This window comes from Topomyia yanbarensis, chromosome 3 (genome assembly GCF_030247195.1).
Source record: "Topomyia yanbarensis strain Yona2022 chromosome 3, ASM3024719v1, whole genome shotgun sequence".
NCBI classification, from domain to species: Eukaryota; Metazoa; Arthropoda; class Insecta; order Diptera; family Culicidae; genus Topomyia; species Topomyia yanbarensis.
The window spans coordinates 159,849,918-159,870,169 of NC_080672.1; the positions used below are offsets into that span (position 1 = coordinate 159,849,918).

A 20,252-nucleotide genomic window follows, 5' to 3' on the forward strand; every position below is an offset into this window, starting at 1 on the left:
GGGCAAAACAAAACACAAATAAGAGAGCCTTTCAGTTTCGGAACAATAAGGTAACTCGTTGGGGTAGTATTGAAATCGTTATTTTAATCAGCTGCAAAGCTATTATCTTCGCTGGAGTCCTCTGGTTGTGGAACATATACGTTTACACCTCGCTGTTTTGCCTCCATGTGTCCATCAATCCAAGTTCGGAAATGACTAATTTTTGTGAACGCACCGGGGACCGCCTTTTCGCCGCACTGGCTTTCACTCCAGGAGAATATTCCAACTTGGTAAAACTGTCGTGGCCGCCCCGGGATAGTACAAAATAATGGAGAGCCCACATCTCCTGGACAAAGACTAATTCCGGGCTCAATACCGGCACATTGGAATACCTCACTTAGTTTGAATCGAACGTTAAATGGGAGGGATTTTCGTATTCTGATCTCACACTCGTTGTGGTCGACCAACTGCAGTTCGACCATCTTTAAAATTGGTCGTATCTGCTCAAAGGATTTTTCTGTAGGTGTTACACCCCAACCGGTGGCTAGACAGTAACTGTCGTTAAAACTAACTCCGATATCCGGTAGGCAGATGCGGTTAGCGGTCGGTGTAAAATCCACTTTGTCTTCCAGAACAAGGAGCGCTATATCGTATATCCTGGATGATGTAACAAAGTTTGGGTGTATGATAATTTGTTTCACCTTGCGTATCTGGAATTAAATATAAGGTTGTGGTCAGTGCTAATACAATTTGAAAATGTTTTATTATGCCTGATTATAGTAGATTTTACCATCACCACGCATATTGTGTCAAATACCAAAGTAAGTGTTTTCCATTGCCATTAAGGATATATTAAGAATAATAATAAATTAAATGCTACAGCTTTTTGATATACACTCAAGTTTTTTTTACGCGATTTTTTGTGCGGTATTTTTACGCGGATTTTGAAATTAACGCGGTTTTCATTTACGCGGTTTTTGAAATTTACGCGGTTTTCATTTACGCGGATTTTGAAATTTATGCGGTTTTCATTTACGCGGATTTTGAAATTTACGTGGTTTTCATTTACGCGGCCTGTATCCCCCGCGTAAAAAAACCTGAGTGTACTGTAAAATTTCGGAATATACTATTTTTTTCGAAGTTGAAACTATTATCATTCGAAATCAAAGACTTTCAAAAATCGTGCCAATTTGCGCGTAAAAATCTGCTTTTGTTCGAAAATCTGCGGGAAATTGAAAAATTCGCGTAAAAAATCTGTAGACTAACAAAATTTTGAAAATGCTACTTTTTACACCGATTTCGCAATTTTCATTCAAAAAAAATTCCACCGAAATTCGCCTACAAATTTTTAATATCGTGACCGACCATCTTCGATTGCGATAAAACTTTACACGTTTTACCTGCATGGAAGATTAAACATATTTTCCACAGCCAATAAGATCATTTTCAAAAAATGTTCGATTAACGTACATATTTTATACAGCAAAACTATATGGGATAGAGTTAAAGGAAATAAAAATTTCTGCGCGAAAAAATATGCACTGAAAATATTGTGACATATCATAAAATCCAAAAATTTAAATGTTTTAAACATGTCTTTAATTTTCACACAAATTGATAGACAAAACTATAATTTTATTATGAAATATTATTCTCAACCTCATTTCAAATCAAAATGCATCTTCCATAACGCGATAGTTTTCGAGATATTCGGAATTTTGTTTCAATAAAAAAACAATTGGTTCGTGAAATTATACACTTTTTACATGTTATTCGCGTTTTTTCATCGTGGAACATCACCAAATGAAATGATTATCGTTTTAAACACAAAAGACATTTTTTCAGAGTATCCTGATTCTGGAGCTATTAATAAGAAAGTATTAATGAGGGGGTAGGGTTGCAGCGTGAAAAAAAACTTTTGCTAAAAAAAAAAAAATTTTTAAAACTTAAAACAGCACGGGGAAACTTATCATGTGACTCTTTTTTCTATTTGTTTCTATATAAAATAATTTCTTTCTGCGCATAAATAAAACTAGTCAAAACAATGATGTACTAATCGTCGACTCTTCACTCTTCAACTCCTTCCAGGATAACTATTTAATTGCGAATAAGAAAACATAGTCCAATTAGAATCTAGTTAGAGTTCATGGAACTGAAACGAGTCTTCCGAATTGAAAATATTTATTTTTATCTGGAAATCTGATCAGATACGCAAAACCACAAGCATGATAATTTTTTGAGTAATTAATTGTTTCCCAACAAAAATCTGGTAATTTCAATTCGTTTCGAAAAAGCGCTGAGTTAAAATAGGGTCACATGACTTTAATAAAAGTACATGACTTTAATAAAAGTATTAACTGAAAAAAGTTAAAATATGGGGACCAATTCTTGATTTTGTGAAATATGTCACAATATTTTTTTAGGGTATATTTTTCGCGCAGAAGGTTGAATTCCCTGTAACTCTTTCTCATATAGTTTTGCTGTATTAAATACGACAGTCGAATTTTTTTTAAATGTTGCATGCAAATACTTCTATGCCCTTTAAAAAAATTGCTTTTGAGTCAAAATAATCTCATTAACTGTGGAAAACGTTAAGTCTTCCTTCCCGGTAAAACGTGTAAAGTTTTATTGGCAGCAAAGATGATCGGTCAAGATTTTAATGATTTTTGAACGGATCTTTGTGAAATTCTAAGGTCTTTGTGCTTAGGTGTCCAGATTTTATCATGAATAATTAAAAGTTTATTGAAATACCTTTCTAACAAACCATCGATCGTCTAAATCCGTTCACGAACTACAGTTTATTATTCCCAAATCCGCGTTAAAATACTCCACCGGAAAATTCTGTTCTGTGCAAGTCATTTAAACCAAAAAATATATTTGTTTTTGAAATATGTGAACAAAAAGACATGTTTAAATGACATGTTTCCCTAAATGGGCTCTAGTTTCCTGACAGCTTATTAAGGTCACGCTGTAAAGTGGAAACAACAGATAATCTTAAACAACGCCGTAAAGAAAAGAACATCAAAAAAGGAAAAACTGAATACAGAAAAGAATGAAACCGCTGGAAAGTGTATTGTATACTAATTAACCATTCTCCTAATAATGGGAATTTCACAAGCATTTCAGAACTTTCTGAAACAATTCGTCTATTAACTGTAGTTAAATCATTTTTGTTTTGAATTTTATTCTATACACAACTTTGTCTTCAGTTTTTTTATTTCATAAATTTTACCTAGTCAATTCATTTTGAAAATTTGACTAATTTTAACTGTATGACCATTTCATTTAAATCATTTATTTCATTCCGTAATAATTTTATTCGATTAGCTTATTTTAGTTTATTGTATTACAATAATATATTTTATTCGTTAAATCTTTGGATTCAGTGATCGTTTATTTGTTTCATGTCTTTTACTCATATTATTCACTTAACTTGTTTAAATCACTGTTTCCATTTTACGCATTTTATTCATTTTTTTCTAGTTCAAGCATTTAGTTTAGTTTCTTCACACCAATAGTCTTACTATTTTTTTCAGCTATTTATTTTATTCATCTTTCCAAAAAAATTATTTACGTAATTTAATTTATTATATTATTTTATGACTTAATATTGTTTAATTCTACATTTTAATCTTTTAATTAATTTTATCCTGTTTACCCTTTTATGTATTCTATTCATTTTTTCAATTCTGTTAATTTAGCTCATTTTATTTATACCGTTCATTTTATTGATATTAATAATGTTATACACAATATCCGTTTTATTTCTTTTATTCATTTTATTTATTTCTCGACATTAGAGTGTATAAGCCAACTGCCAACTTTGAGTGGAAATTCCGGACAAAATGCTACTCTCCAATCACATAGGTTGATAATAAACAAAAGAGGAAAGTTTTCTCTTACATAACCTGCAGTGCACTTTTATTTATTTTATTTTTGATTTATTTTAATTATTTCATTTATGTTACTTTTCATTTTATTTATTTTTTTATTTTAATTGTAGAGGTTTTAACCTTAATGTCCTTTACCCGTTTTTTGGGTGAGAAAAAATCTCTAATACTACGTGCGGGGTTGGGATTCGAACCCAGGTGAGCTGCGTACAAGTCAATCGATTTACCAACAACCCTCTACCAGCCCCTATTCATTGTATTCATTTTTTCATTCTACTCAATTTATTTTATTTAATTTATTTGTTCTATTTTTTCCATTTTCTTAATTTTATTCGTATTATTCATTTCATTCATTTAATTATTTTTTTTATTTCGTTTATTTGACACGGCTCATAGCGGTAGCTTAACGAAGCCGTGGATCTTTCATGTGTTTACAATATGTAAATATAAAAATAAAAACAAATATTATTGATTATTCGTTGGATCTCGTGCGCGCAACTTTTTATTGCGAGCGAAGACCTTCTTTCGCGGCTCGCCTGCTGCGTTATGGGGATCATTTAATTCTCTCCTGTCCTTCACTTCAATCTTCCGCACAAGGTTGTCCGTGGTGCGCTGTCTGATTACAATACTTGCATGTAGGAGTTTGCCCCTCATGGGTGCATAACGTAGTTTAGTTAATAGTAGCTTCGTGGGTTTTTTGAGTTTTATGGTCAAGTGGGATGGGATAGGTCTTTCGATCCGCATCCTCACCACAAGAACACCGTTAGGTGTACCTGGGAAGAAATTTCTCCACGTATCACGTGTAACAGATTCTACTTCTCCGTATTGCGACATGTATTTTGCAATTAGATCAGGAGGGGTACGTGGTGATAGGTCATGTAGCTTTACATTAACGTGGTCTTTTTCTGTATACCCAGGAATCTTAATTCCAACTTTATCACTTTCAGCCACGTGCTTCAAGTTGTTCTGCAAAACGAAACATTCGGCTTGGGCTAATTTGTTGAATGATACGAGTACTACATTGCGAAGATGATGATACTGAAGATACATAATCTCCTTAAGTCTAAGCTGCATCTTCACCTTCAGCAGGTATTCCACTTCACGAAAACTCAATCGTATTGAACAGAATTTAAAGTCAACGACCGCTGTGTTGGGTCGGAGCAGAGTTTTTTCGTCAACTTTACTCATGATGGCAAGAATAAATTAAATCTATCCTTTGTTCTCGAGACAATGCACACTAGATCGAGAGATTGCTAGTTGTTGTTCACTTGGTTCAATTGGACTCAATTTTATTTGTTCTATTAATTTTAGCCCCTTGATAAACTGTGACATTAACAAAATCAAGACATACTTTTCTTTCTGTTTAATAAGCTGAAACTGTTCTAATTCTATTCTTTAGCCCCTAGAAATAGCTTCATAACCTTTTCTGAATATTTAGAATAATTTAAAAAAATAGAATCTAACAGCGCAATATTTAAAAACAAATCATATTTTTATTTTTGCATTCTTAGCATATTTAAGATAAAATAATATGCTCAAGAAATGATTCATTTGAATTTGACTTTGTTCGTCCGCAAGAGCCCACCAAACGGTTTTTCATATGAGGTTGACAAAATCGGGTAAAAAGTTGACAAAACCAGGGGTGGACAAAGTCGGGTGCAGATAAAATAGGGGCTGATTAAATCAGGCTTTCACTGTGTTGTCTAATATTTCATTTTGTGAGCTGAACTAATTTTATTTTTTTTTTTTTGAATAATTTGATTCATAAAATGTTTTATGAATTCGATAACCGTTTTCATTTTGTTGCTTCATTATTTTTTAGTTTCATTTATTTAATTAATTTTCAATTATTTATTCAGTTTAATCGATGTTTCATTCGTGCGGGACCCGAAACTGTGTGCATCTCATCTCTAGTTCAGTGCGTACTTTTCATGATTTCTGAAAACTAATAAATGAGCCGGCAGTATTATTACACATAATGTCTATTGTCTAATCTCACTACCAAGTGGATTGAGTAGATTTTTGAATTTCTTACAAAAGAAATGTATAGGGTTCGCCCAAACTTTTTTTCTGAGGTGCGGAGGGCCGAGTCTCATATACAAATCGACTCAGCTCGACAAATTGGGACAATGTCTGTATGTATATATGACAAGATTTTCCCACAAAAAAATGTGTATTGAGGATCGTAAGGTAAAAATTAAACAGCTTATAGCTACTACTAAATAAGTACCAATCTAGATTAAAAACGGGTTTTCGTGTATCTTTACTCCAACACCCAGAAAAAACGACTTTTGTACCCTAAATGCGCTAGAAACAAAAAAGTTGGACATGAAAGGGTTTATTTTATCCATATATTTTTGACCGCATTTTTTTTGTTTTCTTCATTTTATACAAATGATTTATTTTAGATTAGATTAGTAGATTTCTCCTCTTTATATATTTTCTTCAATTTCTTCATTTTATTAATTTTATTACATCTGTCACTTTTATTCATTTCATCCAATTTGCTTCACTTTTGAAACACTTCAGATTTTTCGATTAGTTTTAGAACTTGTTTTAAAATATTGTTTAATTATTGTTTAAGCTGAACTAATTTGAAATATTTATTGTATTAATTTGATTAATGTAATAATTCTACCCATTTTATTAATTCGATTAATTTGTTTTTTGATTTTTAAAAATTTATTCAGTTTATTCGAGTATTTTCCGTCCAGGACTCGAAACTTTGTTCATGTCACTTCTAGTTGGGTGCCAACTTTGCGTGAATAATGAATGAATTATCCAACAGTAATATGTGTAAGAAATCTCATCTCACTGTTAGGTGCACTTAATCGGTTTTATAAGTTAGATTAACTATCTAAGGGAACAGAGAAATGTAGTTGTAACACGGTGCAATTTTTTTGTAAACAGTTCTTTTTACGGATTCTAAACTCTAAGTAAACATGCGCTCAATGCAATAAAAAATAGTTCAAATTAAATTCTTGAGAGATCTACTCATCCTAGCAATTAACCCACCTGGCGTTTTTCCTGCTCGTCGGTCACATCCCAAACACCTGCGAATACCATCAGTGTCGAGGCGTTCTTTCTCCGAACACAACTAGCAGCGGTTAAGACTACAAAATCGTCTATCAGCGATCCGGCGCAATGAAACACATTTTGTTCAATGCCGAGAAAATTGGTACTCATCGTAAATATTCCCACATTCCAAGGGAACTCGCCTCGTTTTGTATCTTCGATAGTCTGACTGTTAACTTCAGTATTTGATTGCCGAACTCCGCAGTCCGGCGGTGTCCAGTTCTCATCCAACGGTGCTTCCGTGGTCGAAGTTGTTGTGGGTGTAGTGTATTTAGGTGTAGGTGGTTTACTTGTGGTTGAACTGGTTGCGGGGAGCGTTGGTGGTTTCCTCGATGGGAAAGTAATAATATCATTCTCTTCTTTGTTGCAGCAAACATGCCAAACGCTAACACAGTCCTCAGAATCCACACGAAGACTGAAATTGTATAGAGATAACACAAGTTCGTCGCAAGTTAATCTATAACGACAAACCTGTCCTTGCATTCGGATACGCAAGTCCCCCTTCCTCGGTTGCACTGATTGAAAAAGCTCAGGATAGGATCTGGCGTGGTCGACTTTCGACGGTTAAACTGAAAAATGACACCGTTTTCCTGAGGAGTCGCAAGTCCAATAGACCATATGCAACTAACTAAAACTGCTACCTTCCAATCCATCGCCGACTGCAAACTATTTACTGCGGAACGGATTTCTCTGGGACTTGTTGTTTCAGTGCCTCGTTGAGGGTCGACATGAACAGCACATCGGCTTAGAGTTAATCATTTGTTTTCTCGTCACCGGGATTCCCCATGCACACTGCTATCTCCAGAAAGCAAGCATAATTCATCTATCAGGACTGCTGTTGAAATGTTTTGAATTCGTCTAAGATTTTCATACCGAGCAGAAAATTTTAGAATCGAACATTTTCGTGTAATTTAACATTAATTAAAATTTCACATTTTTACAATGTTTCGAACACACACGGGGTGGAAAACTATTGGATTTAAAAAATGTTACTTAGAGCAGCTTTTTTGTAGTTTATGCTGTTTCAGGTATCTGGTCGTTTGATTTTCATGAACCCCAAGCATCTTTTAAGTATTCTTGTGCAAAAAATTAGTACAAAATATATATGCTTTTTCTCGACAAAAAAGTGCCGCCCACTACAGTTTCGAGGTAATTTGGTCAGTTTTTTCTCAATGTCTTTGTCACGCTTCTTATATGATTTATTCCAAATGTGTGAAAACTTTTTTAGGTTGTGGTTTCTTTTATATTTTGTGGGAGATAATCCTAGAACGATAAAATAATTAAAAAATATTTTCGGCTTAATCTTAGTAGTAGTTAATTGCGCAACTATATGAATATAGTGTTCAGTTATTAATTAACCTATAAGTGATGTACGAAATTTATTTTCTGAAATTGTTAAGATAAAGAATTTGTTTCTTCGACCAAGTTTTAGCAAATGTTACTACAAAACAAATTAATGAAAACATTATATATCCAAATTTAATAGTTTTCAATTTATGTAACATTTTATATGGAAGTCGACTTAAAATTGGTTTTATCGTGATTACTTTTTAGGCATTCCCCAATGTTCTTGGAATCTTCTACAAAGTAGTTTATGGTATCGAAACACATATTTTTGTGAAACATAGTAACTATCTGTTGGATTCATAAAGATATTTTTTATTGTTTTCGAAGCATTTGGATTAATCATTCGGAACAGAAGGTTTCAACATGTTCCTCCAGATATTTCAATAAGCCGTTGAAAATTCTCAGTCATCATCGAGACAAAAAGCTGAACTACATATGCATCGAATTTGAAAAGAAAATACAAATAGCTTTAAACACATTTAAAGCTGCACTTCGATTTTTTTAAAAGAAAACCATATACATTGCATGTTGTCGTTGAATATATTCTATGTATTCCACCATGAAAAGATGAAGCTTGTCACAGTGCGCTTGAATGATTCATGTTATACCATTGCGACGGCATTTTATTGTGTACATAAAACACAAGGAGAACCGGTTCGACAAACAATTCAGCCACTATATGAAAGTTAAAATCAATCTTAAGTTAAGATCTTTTGAAAAGGATCAAACTTTTTTTACAATTTTTTTCAAATGGCTAAAGTTTAAAAATGACAAATCATACAAAAAATGTTGTAGGAGTGATTTTCACAAAATTAGTCAAATTTTTAAATAAAAATGTTGAAAAAATTTTATCGACTCCTACACTGAAAAAAATCGATTTTAAAAATTTAAAATCCATTTACAATAAAGTCCATCTTTGATTTAGATGAAATTTTGTCCAAGATATGTAATTGTGTTCCCTACCTAGCGTCAAAAATTCAAGTTGGGCTCTTTCAAGAAAAAAAGTTATTTGAAAAAAAAAACTTTTCCTTGTCCAAACTGATTTTTTTCAGTGTATTTTTATCGAAAACTAAACCAATGAATGTCATAATCATCTCAGAATCTAATAAAACTCAGTTTATGAGAAGATATTGTATAATTTAGCAACTAAGCATATTTTTATTAATCAATAATTCCATTGAAAAGAGTTAAACAAGTCATTAAATAAATATTCCATTACTACTTCATTATTTTCTTGCTTAGTTCTGAGGAAGAATCAGGGAATGAAATACCCATCACAACATTATGTATTGAATTACATAATTATTTATTTATTTTTGTATATAACATTTGTCTATCTTCATGCATGCTATTTTGTATTATTTCTACACAAAGAAAATATTTTTTTTTGGTTCATCTTCTGAATTAGAATACCTTTTCGCCTGTACTTTACCACCAAAGTAAGTCTTCCAGTCTTACAGCTTTCCAGTCTTTCAGTCTTCCAGTCTTCATTCAAGTTTGGTATGAATATATACCAAATTCGTTACTGATACTTTGGATGTATCAGGCAACTAGCCGTTGGGAAATTGGATTCTGAAATGATTTTCAAAACAAAAATGCTCGAATCGTGAGAAAAATACAATTTATGTTTTAAACTGGAAATATAGCATATGTTTATAGACCAAATGAAGCCAAAGATATGAATAAAAGTTAATAATTGATCATAATTTTCCATGCACGATTGTGACACGCCATACAAATTTTGTCATCAATACACGTATGAGTGCGACTTTTGTTAACATTTATAGTAAAAACTTGCCACATAGTCAACTGATCTTCGTAATATTTGAGAGATTAATACAGAATAGATAGAAGCATCAATTGTCTTCTTTGAATTGTTTCTATCATTTATAAGTTTCAAGATATTCAATCTCAAACTTTAAAAATCGTTTTTCTCGAAATGTGCAAAATGGCGCTTGTCATAAATAGCAGAGATGCGCATCTAACCAAGGGGCCGTTCATATACCACGTAGGCAGAAAATATTTTTATCCCTTCCTCCCCTTTTGTAGACAATTGCTGTATCCCCTCCCCACCACGTGGACTCATTTTTCGATAATTTCAGGAAGCAATTTCGAAGCTCTGGAAAATATGGAATTTTACAATGCTGCAGGATATAAACCTAAATAGCCTCTTTAGCTTCGAACGAAATCCGATTAGATTTTGTCAATAAATGTTGATAGTTTTTTGGACTTTTGTGGAAATATTTCATTGTTCGACAAAATGGCGAGCTTTTAAAATTTGTGAGTCTAAAACATATGTTTTGCATTCATCATAATTACCAAATCTTGTACCAAGCTAAGTAATCCAAAAAATAAAGGTAATTGACAAAATTACAAAATATTGACTCAAGTGTTCCTTGGAGCAAAATTGTATGATGGTCGCCAATGCAGTTTTCATTATACAGAAATCAATGTGCGCTTTAAGTTTTTCTTACTATTAGAATAAATCGAAGGACAAAAATTAAGCCAATAATGGTGCAAATTTGGTAGAAAATTAAGAGTCCACGAGAAAAATTCCCATACGACCAACGAGCCCTTCGTGGACAAGCGTGAACTTTTTCGTACCCCATACCCTCCCCTAAACTGTCCACGAGGTATATGGATGGCTCCCTATAATGATTGGACATTTATACATGATTATATATAGGAGAAACCGGGTAAGACCGCCACCTTGTTCCTAATTTTCAAGCAGTCCCTCTTCTGAGAATGGTTGTTTATTGACGTATTTGACGTTTAGGACACCAACACAATTGCAATGTGTATGGACAACATACATATAACGCGATGTTCACGATTCGCCATCAGATTTAACCTTACTTGGCAAAAATTCCACCCGATTTAACCTCAACCTCGCACTAATACAACGGCACATGAATTAGTCAATACAAGCGTAACAGCAACGCTCAGTTAAGAATGTATTTCATTTGTTGAGCAAACGTCCAACGCATTGGACTCACGCAAGTAGATTTTATTTAATTGAGTGGATGGCGTATGCGACTGGTGTCAAAATAAGGACTCTAAACCTCCATTAACGAACTCTTTTTTACGTAATATTCTATTTACGTAATTTTTTTACGAACTAAATTCGAAATAACGAACTCTTACGAACCAAGTTCGAAAAAATAGTTTGAGTACGTACAGTACAGTAAGAAGCTGTATGCAATTTTACATATTCCTAACTAAATGTTACTAATAAAAATTGGGTATCTTCGGAATGGGGTTAACGATCTACTGACTAGAACCGATGTATTTAACCATTTTGCAATACAAGATGGTGACTTCCGGTTTAGATAAATTCTCTATAATCTCAACAATATGGATATTTTTGGAATGGGGTTGACGAGTACATGACGGGAATCAATGTCTTGAGCCATTTTGTAATCCAAGATGGCGACTTCCGGAATTTTCTATAACCTCAACAATATGCACAGATTACGCTAAAATCGGATGACTCAACCAGATGATGGCTTTTTTTAACGAGCAGTGCAACATTATTGACCTAAACAGGCCTCGAACAAATTTGAAAAAGTGTTTCAACTCCGTGATATCATAGTATCTATGTGAATAATAAAATATTGTGTAGTGTAGTTTACGGTTGATTAATTGGCGAAAAAATAAATAAATAAAACTCAATAAACGATCTTTTGAGGGGTAACAATGCTCTTCGTTGGTCGAAATAGGTTATTTATAGTTTTTCGCAGAATGCAGTACTTTTCAGGATTAAAACCAATACACGAAGGTTCAAAACAAATGATGCATGAAGTCCCTATCGCTGTCTGGGGAACTCCACAGAGCTCGCATTGATAACTGAATTCTCATTCCACCGTTCAAAGGACGTATTTTAAGTCAGTGAGTTGGTTTACGGGTAGGTGAAAGTACATCGCAATGGATTTCTTGTCCCGGTTGAGATTGATTTGGTTGACCGGATATCTTTGCTGCCTATTTCCCAATGCCGTTATTACGGCGAATATTTTACGTTATATCCTCGACAAAATGCAGATATGGTAAGCGCTTGTTCAAATTAAATCAACAGTTTCTAATAAAACTTTACTCCACCCAAGCCATGTTCATTATCGCCTAACGAGGAAGGAGTCTGTGTGTATGCGTATTTGTGCCCGAATGGTGTGATAAATACAGATGGTGAAGGACTACTAGATCTACGCATGGGCGATATCTGCGAGGATTACTTCCTAAGGTGCTGTTCCAAAGAATCGGTATGATATGGAAAGGACTATACATTGTATAGCTTTTAAGTTTACTCCAACAATCATACAGGCATGTGCGGAAAACAACGGCAAGTGTGTTTCCATAGAAAAGTGCGGAGTTGATCTGAATGAACCGAAATATAAGCTGTTTAAAAAATCAGATGAGTGCGATTGGAGTGGATACAAATGTTGCCCGACGAAATATGTAGGACAGGTAGGTACTGTTTCTTGAATAATCATGCAATCATTCAAGTTGCATATATATATATATATATATATATATATATATATATATATATATATATATATATATATATATATATATATATATATATATATATATATATATATATATATATATATATATATATATATATATATATATATATATATATATATATATATATATATATATATATATATATATATATATATATATATATATATATATATATATATATATATATATATATATATATATATATATATATATATATATAATCATAATTACATCAACCGAGCACACCACTTTTTTGGTTCCATTTGGGGGTCCCAAATAACTGCAAACTTTAATGTCGATTGGTTTCGTCCCGGCGTAGCGCACTGCGTTTGAAATTTGTGTGGAAATTAGTATGGGAAAACCTACCTTTTTGCATTTTCGATTCTACAGACAAGAATTGTTACTGCAGTATGCCAAAAATTAGATAGCAGAATAGTCCAGGTTATGCTGAACAACTTTGCCGAAGTATGTATGGTGCTAGAATGTCTCTAAAACAGGTTATAGCTGTTCAAAGTTCGATAGTTCGAATCGCCGAAAAACAAAACCAACACTGCGGGTGTACCAATGATATTTCATATAGCATTCCAAAATAACATCATATATTTTAGATTTACCCCATGGGTATGTTTGAATGAATTATCCGTAAGCCTTAGTTCAATTTCATGGGCGTAGGTAGTTAAGGAATTCAGCGGGGGAGACTTCAATATAAAGAAATCGGAGCTGAAATAACTGAAATATTGTCGAGTTGGAATGTTCAGATGAATTATTTTAAAACATTTACACAACATGGACGTAAAGTTACAGACTAAAACATCTGATGTTGAGTTGATATGTCACAGGATATTATTGATTATATTCCGGTTCAATATGCATTATGATTTGATAGCATGCTCTTTTCAATGCTGTTCGATCAAGTCAGTAAGTTCCTTTGCTGCGATGTGATAACGACATCTCAGGAGCCAATTCACCAATTTATCTAATATTTTCATCAGGTGTTCCCAATTATATAAGCTACTTTGTGTATACAAATATTTCTATTTGAATGACAGCTAAAATTTTTCGAACGGAAAGCTCAATTTGTTCTGCGCATGAAAAATAAGTTGGGCAATAATGGGTTAAATAATTAAATTTTATTACAACATAAACATAACAAAATTTGATCTACGCGAAATGCTTACTGTCCTACTTGCACTAAATTGAACTTATTACCCCACCCGCAAGAAATGAACTATCCCTTTGTCCTACAATATGTCAACCCTAGTAACAATTCAGGTTTTATGGAAGTTCTATAGCCTCATAAAACTTAGATTGCACTTGTAGCATGCTATAAAACTTCAATTGTTACTTGGAAATTATTCTGTGTTCTTTACTTAATCCAATTCATGGTTTCTTGGTATCATGAACTTTTATGATGATTGCAAAATAGGTCATCTTGCTCAGATCAATTCGCACACGCTGAGAATATTTGTGTTGGAAATATAAACACGCAAAATTCCCATGATAACGCGGAACAAGTCTGTCTTTGCCGTTAGGTATGTTGGAAAACTTGAGCGGTTCGTCGCAATGCTGCCTAAGCTCAACTCCTGCCAACAGAAAACAAAAACAGATTAATCCGTAAGATCCTAAGCCTGTTTCTAATGAATCTGCCATTCTGTATATATGTAAATCCTTGTTCTCACTTGAGTACTATGGCACTAAATTTTTATAACTATAGAAATCTCTAGCTAATAAAATGTCGTAAACAAGAAAAAATTAAAAAAATAGCGTAACTAAACTTGACAGCGGAGCGTCGCCGGCAAATCGCACACGCATCATCATATGACAAAAGTGCATGCGGCTGTGGCGGACATAGCAATTAATAACTCGCAATAACATTTGAGAAAATCTAATTTTCAAATGTTTTTTCGGAGACGTTCTACAAAAAGCTTCATCACCGAATTGTTTGTCGATATTTTTCCATAGAAAAATGAAATTACAGAATGTTATTGAAATGATAAATTATAATTTATAAAAGTTTTGATCAATTCACTTTACGCAAAGTTCTAAAAAAACCCTTAACTTCCTCTTACTCGTACTATTGATGTTCAACTACGAATAACTTTCAATATTTTAATTTTCGAATGGTTAAAAAACTGAATTTTGTCTCATTTACTATCTTTCCAATTATCCGCCAAAGTACGATATTCATTGTTTTGCCCATGTTCAAAACTGGTCCTTTGCCGACATATCACATAACAATGAAATCTGTTTACTATTTTCACAACAGTGCATTTTCTGACGCCCACCTGACAAACCAGTTTTGTGTTGAGATATGTAAAATCACAGAAAACAGACGTCCATCTTCAGCATTCAACTTGTGTAAAATCTCTAACGGTTTCGAAGGTAGTTTGGATATCTAAACCAGGTGCGCTACTGTCGTCATGTTTTTTTGTGGATGAGTTCGACAGAATTGACAACGGTTATTCATCTACCCAGTCAAACTAGTCCGGAACCGATTCGGACTTCCAGCATAATTTCCAGCTCAAATGCGTCAACCGATAGAGTCGGAATCGGTTGTTTTCTTTGAGCTAGATTCCATGCTGAATCCATCCAGGATTTCGAACCGGTTCCGGAATCGATTTGACGGATTGTTGGGATAGATTGGTGTGACGGCACTAGTGTTTATCGTATATTAATTCAAATGCTTACACACGTTTTTTAAATATTTTTGTTCGATCATGGATGTCTGTTCTCTGTGGTAAAATGTAAGGGAAAGAGGGTAACAGTGAAACTATGAAAACAATACGTTTTCATAGTTCCACTGTTACCCTCTTTCCCCTACTTGTCACATGTATCATGTTATAGTACATGCGCTTGTGTGACATGTCGTACGAATTGTGAATGTCATGAGCGAAAACGCAATCATTCAACCAGCTGACCGGTCATGACCATGACATTTTTCAGTTTTGCTGGTAGCAAACCGGAAAAAAAAGTTTTTTTTATTCCTGCTTGCTCCGGAGCAACTGGAAGCCAGAAGCTTGCATTGGAACAAACCAAATATATCTACCAGGACTCACACACAGACCTGCATAAGACAGTAACCCTATATAAATCAATATCCAAAGATTTTTCATGAATTCTTTTTCACTCCTGCAAATTTCAGAAGAAAACACCAATCAGCCCACCAAAGCTGGAACCGGAAACATGCAATAATAATGGTGTATGTGTACCACATGATCAGTGTCTGGTGAATCCAGATGGCATATCAATAATCGAAGCAAGGCATGCTGACTGCAGCAATGCTGACCATACTTGTTGCCCGACTGACAAAGTTAAATCTAACTTGGATTCCGATGTCTGTAACAGCGTTGGAGGGAAATGTGTTCCACAGAATCAATGCTCATCCCTTCTCACAATCAATGTGCGAATATCGCAATGCGAACTCCCGGGTTATGTTTGTTGTACCGGCGACGGAACGAATAGCACGTCTGCTGCATCTAGTGGAAAGGTATAACCGTGCGTTCATAATCATATTATTTTTAAACTTTCAAATTATTTTCGGTAGCCGTGCTTCAATGGAAATGGAAAATGTACATCCAGGAATACCTGCCGTAGCACAACTTACCGCGATCGCAAGGGTGAATGCAATGGCCTTGTTTGCTGTGCTACAGTCACAGAACCAGGGCAACAAACACCAAAGCCTGTTCGTACTACTACAGAAAGTACATCTTCGATAATTGATAGCAGTGCTCCTGCGACCGACAGAGTGATCTGCAATGACATTGGTGGACTTTGCCTATCTGCTCAAGAGTGTATCACAACCGCCGGAGAAATGTATGAAGAATGCGAAAATGAAGAGAAGGTTTGCTGTTTACGACAGAGCACTACAACTGAAAAATGGACTACGATTGATCCGCTCAAACCTAAACCAATGAATAATAATTACACACCACGAGGATGCGGATATCGCAACGAGGGCGGCGTTGGTTTCAACACAATAGGTGGCTCAGAGGGAGAGTCCCAATACGGAGAGTTTCCATGGATGGTAGCCATATTGACTGGGACGGGATCAGGTACTAAATTTGTCTGCGGAGGAGCTTTGATAGATCCCGAAGTGATTTTAACAACTGCAGATTGCGTTAAATCTTTTCGGCGGAAACCTGAAACATTGATCGTTCGTGCCGGTGAATGGGACATGGGTTCATTGAAAGAGCCTATTCCACATGAGGAGCGATTTGTTCGACTAGTTAAGGTTCATCCTGCATTCAAACCAACATCATTGGTGAATAATGTTGCCCTTTTATTTCTGGACGATAAATTCGATCTTGGCGATACGATTGAGCCAGTCTGCTTGCCCCCAAACGATTTCACCATCTCCAATGGACATGTCGTGGCTACCGGATGGGGCACAACACCAACTAACCGTAATAAATATCAACAAATCTTAAAAAGTCTCGAGCTACCATACACACATCGATCGGATTGTGAGCGTGTGTTGCGAAAGATGACAAGGAATTCTCGGTTCTCGTTGGACGATAGCTTCATGTGCGCCGGTGGTGACTCAGAGGTAGATACGTGCCAAGGAGATGCAGGATCACCAATTGTCTACGCTATCCCGGATGACCTACAATATCGAGTATATGCAGTTGGCATGGTGTCCTGGGGTGTCGGATGCGGACGCCCTGGAGTACCAGCAGCCTACACTAATGTGGCAAAGTTTAGAGATTGGATTGATGAACAAATGACACAGGAAGATGTTACAGTATATTACTACATGTACTACCGAGAATCACCTGATGATAATGATGGGGGAAGAAACTGATGAATTAGCATATGAGATATTAGTTCAGTGTTGATAATAAAAAGATAGCCAACATCTCAGCCCACTTATAAATCTCTTTAATCTATCATATCAACACTACATTTACTACTAATGCACTGAGTTGTTCATCAATGCATTATTTATAGACAAACTAAATTTTACGTAAGGGGAACATGGTTCCGACAGCATAAAATGCTAAGTCACTTTACGCTTGTCTGGACATGCAGCAGACTCAGGTGATTCGCACTCGACGAAAATGCCGAAATATCCTGACTCCTGCGATACAAGACAAAGAGTTAAATCGTCAGAAACCTCTAAGCTTGCTCATACGACCCTATTTCACGCTTTTCTAAACTTTTTTTTCTTTCACATTCTAGTTCTTCTTGGATTACTATGGTTCTTAACCCCTTCATACCCATGTTGTTTGTGGCCAACAACGTTTTTAACCAGCTATAACTTTTGATTGAGGCAAGATTTGCTCAAGTAAGGCTAATAAATGTAACTTGCACTTCGTTTCTGTTGTTGACTGCCACAACCGTTGCTATGCAATGTCGCAATGATTGAGATTAAGCGGGGTTATCTCCATCATTGTTGGCCTGCTTTCGCCTTTCTGTAAGCAGGACATTTGAAGCCGCCCGTCGTGTGGTCATTTCCGTCTTCCGGTTTGCAGATCATGCACCTTGGTTGCTTCGTCCAGTCTCTAACAACGTGCCCCTTTCATCCGCATTTTCTACATTGTGCAGGGCCTTGCAGTTCCTCGCCTCATGTCCGAGGTGAAGCATCGCTCCATCTGCTTGGTAACTCGCTGAGCAACTCTCAACAAGCATACCGACCTTTATCTTCCCGGTCTCCACCTTCTTCTTAGCATCGACCACCGGTAGTCGAATCACCGCCATTTGAGTACCTCCACGCGATTTCCAAATCCGAATAGTCACCGGTAGATCTAGTTTGCACTGATCGTTCAGTGCACCCTTCATTTCTTCTACGGTCGTCTAGACCATTGCATTCGACTACGGCTTCCTGCGACAGAGCTCTAACGATTGCTTCGCGGCCCAAGAATTGAGCAACAATTAGCTCTAGACTAATAGATCCTTCTACAGCTCGAAGATCATCTCGCTTTTCTGAGTGCACCTCCTTTCTGCAACGTTTTCTCCCAGTTCCTTTAGCTCCTTCACTTTCTTGAGAAGAGCGGCGTAGGACGTCGTATCGTTCGCTTCGATGATCAGTGCATCACCCTTGTACCTCTTCCGAGAAGACTTCCGTTTCACTTTCTTCTCTTGTTCCATCTTCTTTTCATCCTTTTGTTTCCATTCCTTCCGCTTCGCCTGCTGGCTTCGCATGATACACTAACCACTAACCAACATTCCTCTGGTCGCTGCAACACTAGCTCGTTCTTCCGGTTTTTCAGGTCCTCGCAACCCGGGGAGCAACCCGGCGTGTGCCTCACTCTTTTCGCCGACCAAGTATTGTGATAACTCTAAAGTTTCACCAAGTAGCAAGTAGAATTAGAAGCCTAAAGCCTAAAGCTCTTTACCACATAAACTTTAGTATGTCTCTGAGTTTTAGTCGTCCAAACATGGTGTCACCTAGGTAAGCACGGCCGAAAACTCGATTTCGCAATTGTTTTACCATGCTCTACTGATGAACAGTTGCATATCAGATGATATGAGGTTCCGTAGTCGAATTCGCAACGATCACATGAAAAAGACTCAGCGCGCTGAATAGTTGCCATGTGATAATTGAGATTGCAGTGGCCAGTTAAAACCCTGGTCAGCATGGAGTGAAGCTTTGAAAAATGTAGTATAAATCACTGGGAACGGCTGTTCTAGAAACGTCTTTTGTTTGGCGACACGTTTGTTGAGTTCATCAATAATTGCGGTGCTCGGACGAAGCCCAGGACCGTATTTTTTCTCTTATCCAAATTGTCGAAATCGGCAGGGCGGGCTCAGGACAAACGAAGGCAACCGCTGAAGCTGCCCTGGCCAATTCATCAGCCATTCATTTCTAGTTATACCGGAATGTCCAGGCACCCAGACAAGGTAGGCAATGCTTAGTTCTTCGATTTGGGTTTGGCCCGCGATCACTAGTTTGGGCCGTGATTTTTCTGAGCTAAGGCCCTTGACAGTGCAATGGTTTGATATTTAGAAATACCTTAAGATCAGCAGTCAGAGTTGTGGTGGAAGCACCAGTCAACGCCATGAGCACAATTCTTTGCAGATGATTTAGCTTTGACTGGACAGTCATCACCTCTGCCCTTTACCACCGCACAAGGCATCCGTATGATAGTATTGGACGCACAATTGTCGTGTAAATTCAATAGATGTATTCAGGTTTGAGACCCCAGGACTTTCAAAAAGTTCGTCTGCACTACCCGAAGGCCATGCATGCTTTCTTGTCTCTGAACTTAATGCGAGCAGACCAATTAAGTTTGGAATCCAATATAACTCCAATATATTTGACTTGATTTGCACACAGTAGCTCAGAATAAGAGATCTGCAAGAGACGAGCCCCGGTTGTTATTCGTTTCTTCGTGAAAAGAACAATTGAATTTTTGTTTGGTTTAACTGATAATTTAACTTGTCGACACCACTGTTCGACAGCTCTTTATGCATGTTGCATTAGTAATTGATAATCGT

General features: G+C 35.8%; 2 protein-coding genes across 2 annotated transcripts; one reads left to right on the plus strand and one right to left on the minus strand.

Moving 5' to 3' along the window:
* Positions 1–64: 64 nt before the first annotated feature.
* LOC131693300 (phenoloxidase-activating factor 2-like) lies at positions 65–7,665 on the minus strand. The gene is made up of 3 exons (XM_058981014.1): positions 7,416–7,665; positions 6,885–7,359; positions 65–689 (listed from the first exon to the last, which is right to left on the minus strand). Exons 1-3 carry the CDS (start codon positions 7,595–7,597, stop codon positions 84–86), a joined length of 1,263 nt encoding a protein of 420 aa, XP_058836997.1. The 5' UTR covers positions 7,598–7,665; the 3' UTR covers positions 65–83.
* Positions 7,666–12,133: 4,468 nt separating this feature from the next.
* Positions 12,134–17,675, plus strand: LOC131693298 (phenoloxidase-activating factor 2-like). Its single transcript, XM_058981013.1, has 5 exons — positions 12,134–12,334; positions 12,392–12,544; positions 12,606–12,749; positions 15,958–16,302; positions 16,360–17,675. Exons 1-5 carry the CDS (start codon positions 12,332–12,334, stop codon positions 17,614–17,616), a joined length of 1,902 nt encoding a protein of 633 aa, XP_058836996.1. The 5' UTR covers positions 12,134–12,331; the 3' UTR covers positions 17,617–17,675.
* Positions 17,676–20,252: the final 2,577 nt, after the last annotated feature.

Coding starts and splice junctions, on each gene's coding strand:
- LOC131693298 (XM_058981013.1), top strand. Junction 12,545..12,605: donor GGTGCTGTTCCAAAGAATCG/GTATGATATGGA, acceptor ACAATCATACAG/GCATGTGCGGAAAACAACGG. Junction 16,303..16,359: donor CTGCTGCATCTAGTGGAAAG/GTATAACCGTGC, acceptor TATTTTCGGTAG/CCGTGCTTCAATGGAAATGG.
- LOC131693300 (XM_058981014.1), bottom strand. CDS start 7,597: ATGGATTGGAAGGTAGCAGTTTTAGTTAGTTGCATATGGTCTATTGGA. Junction 7,360..7,415: donor GTATCCGAATGCAAGGACAG/GTTTGTCGTTAT, acceptor ATACAATTTCAG/TCTTCGTGTGGATTCTGAGG. Junction 690..6,884: donor ACGAGCAGGAAAAACGCCAG/GTGGGTTAATTG, acceptor ATTTAATTCCAG/ATACGCAAGGTGAAACAAAT.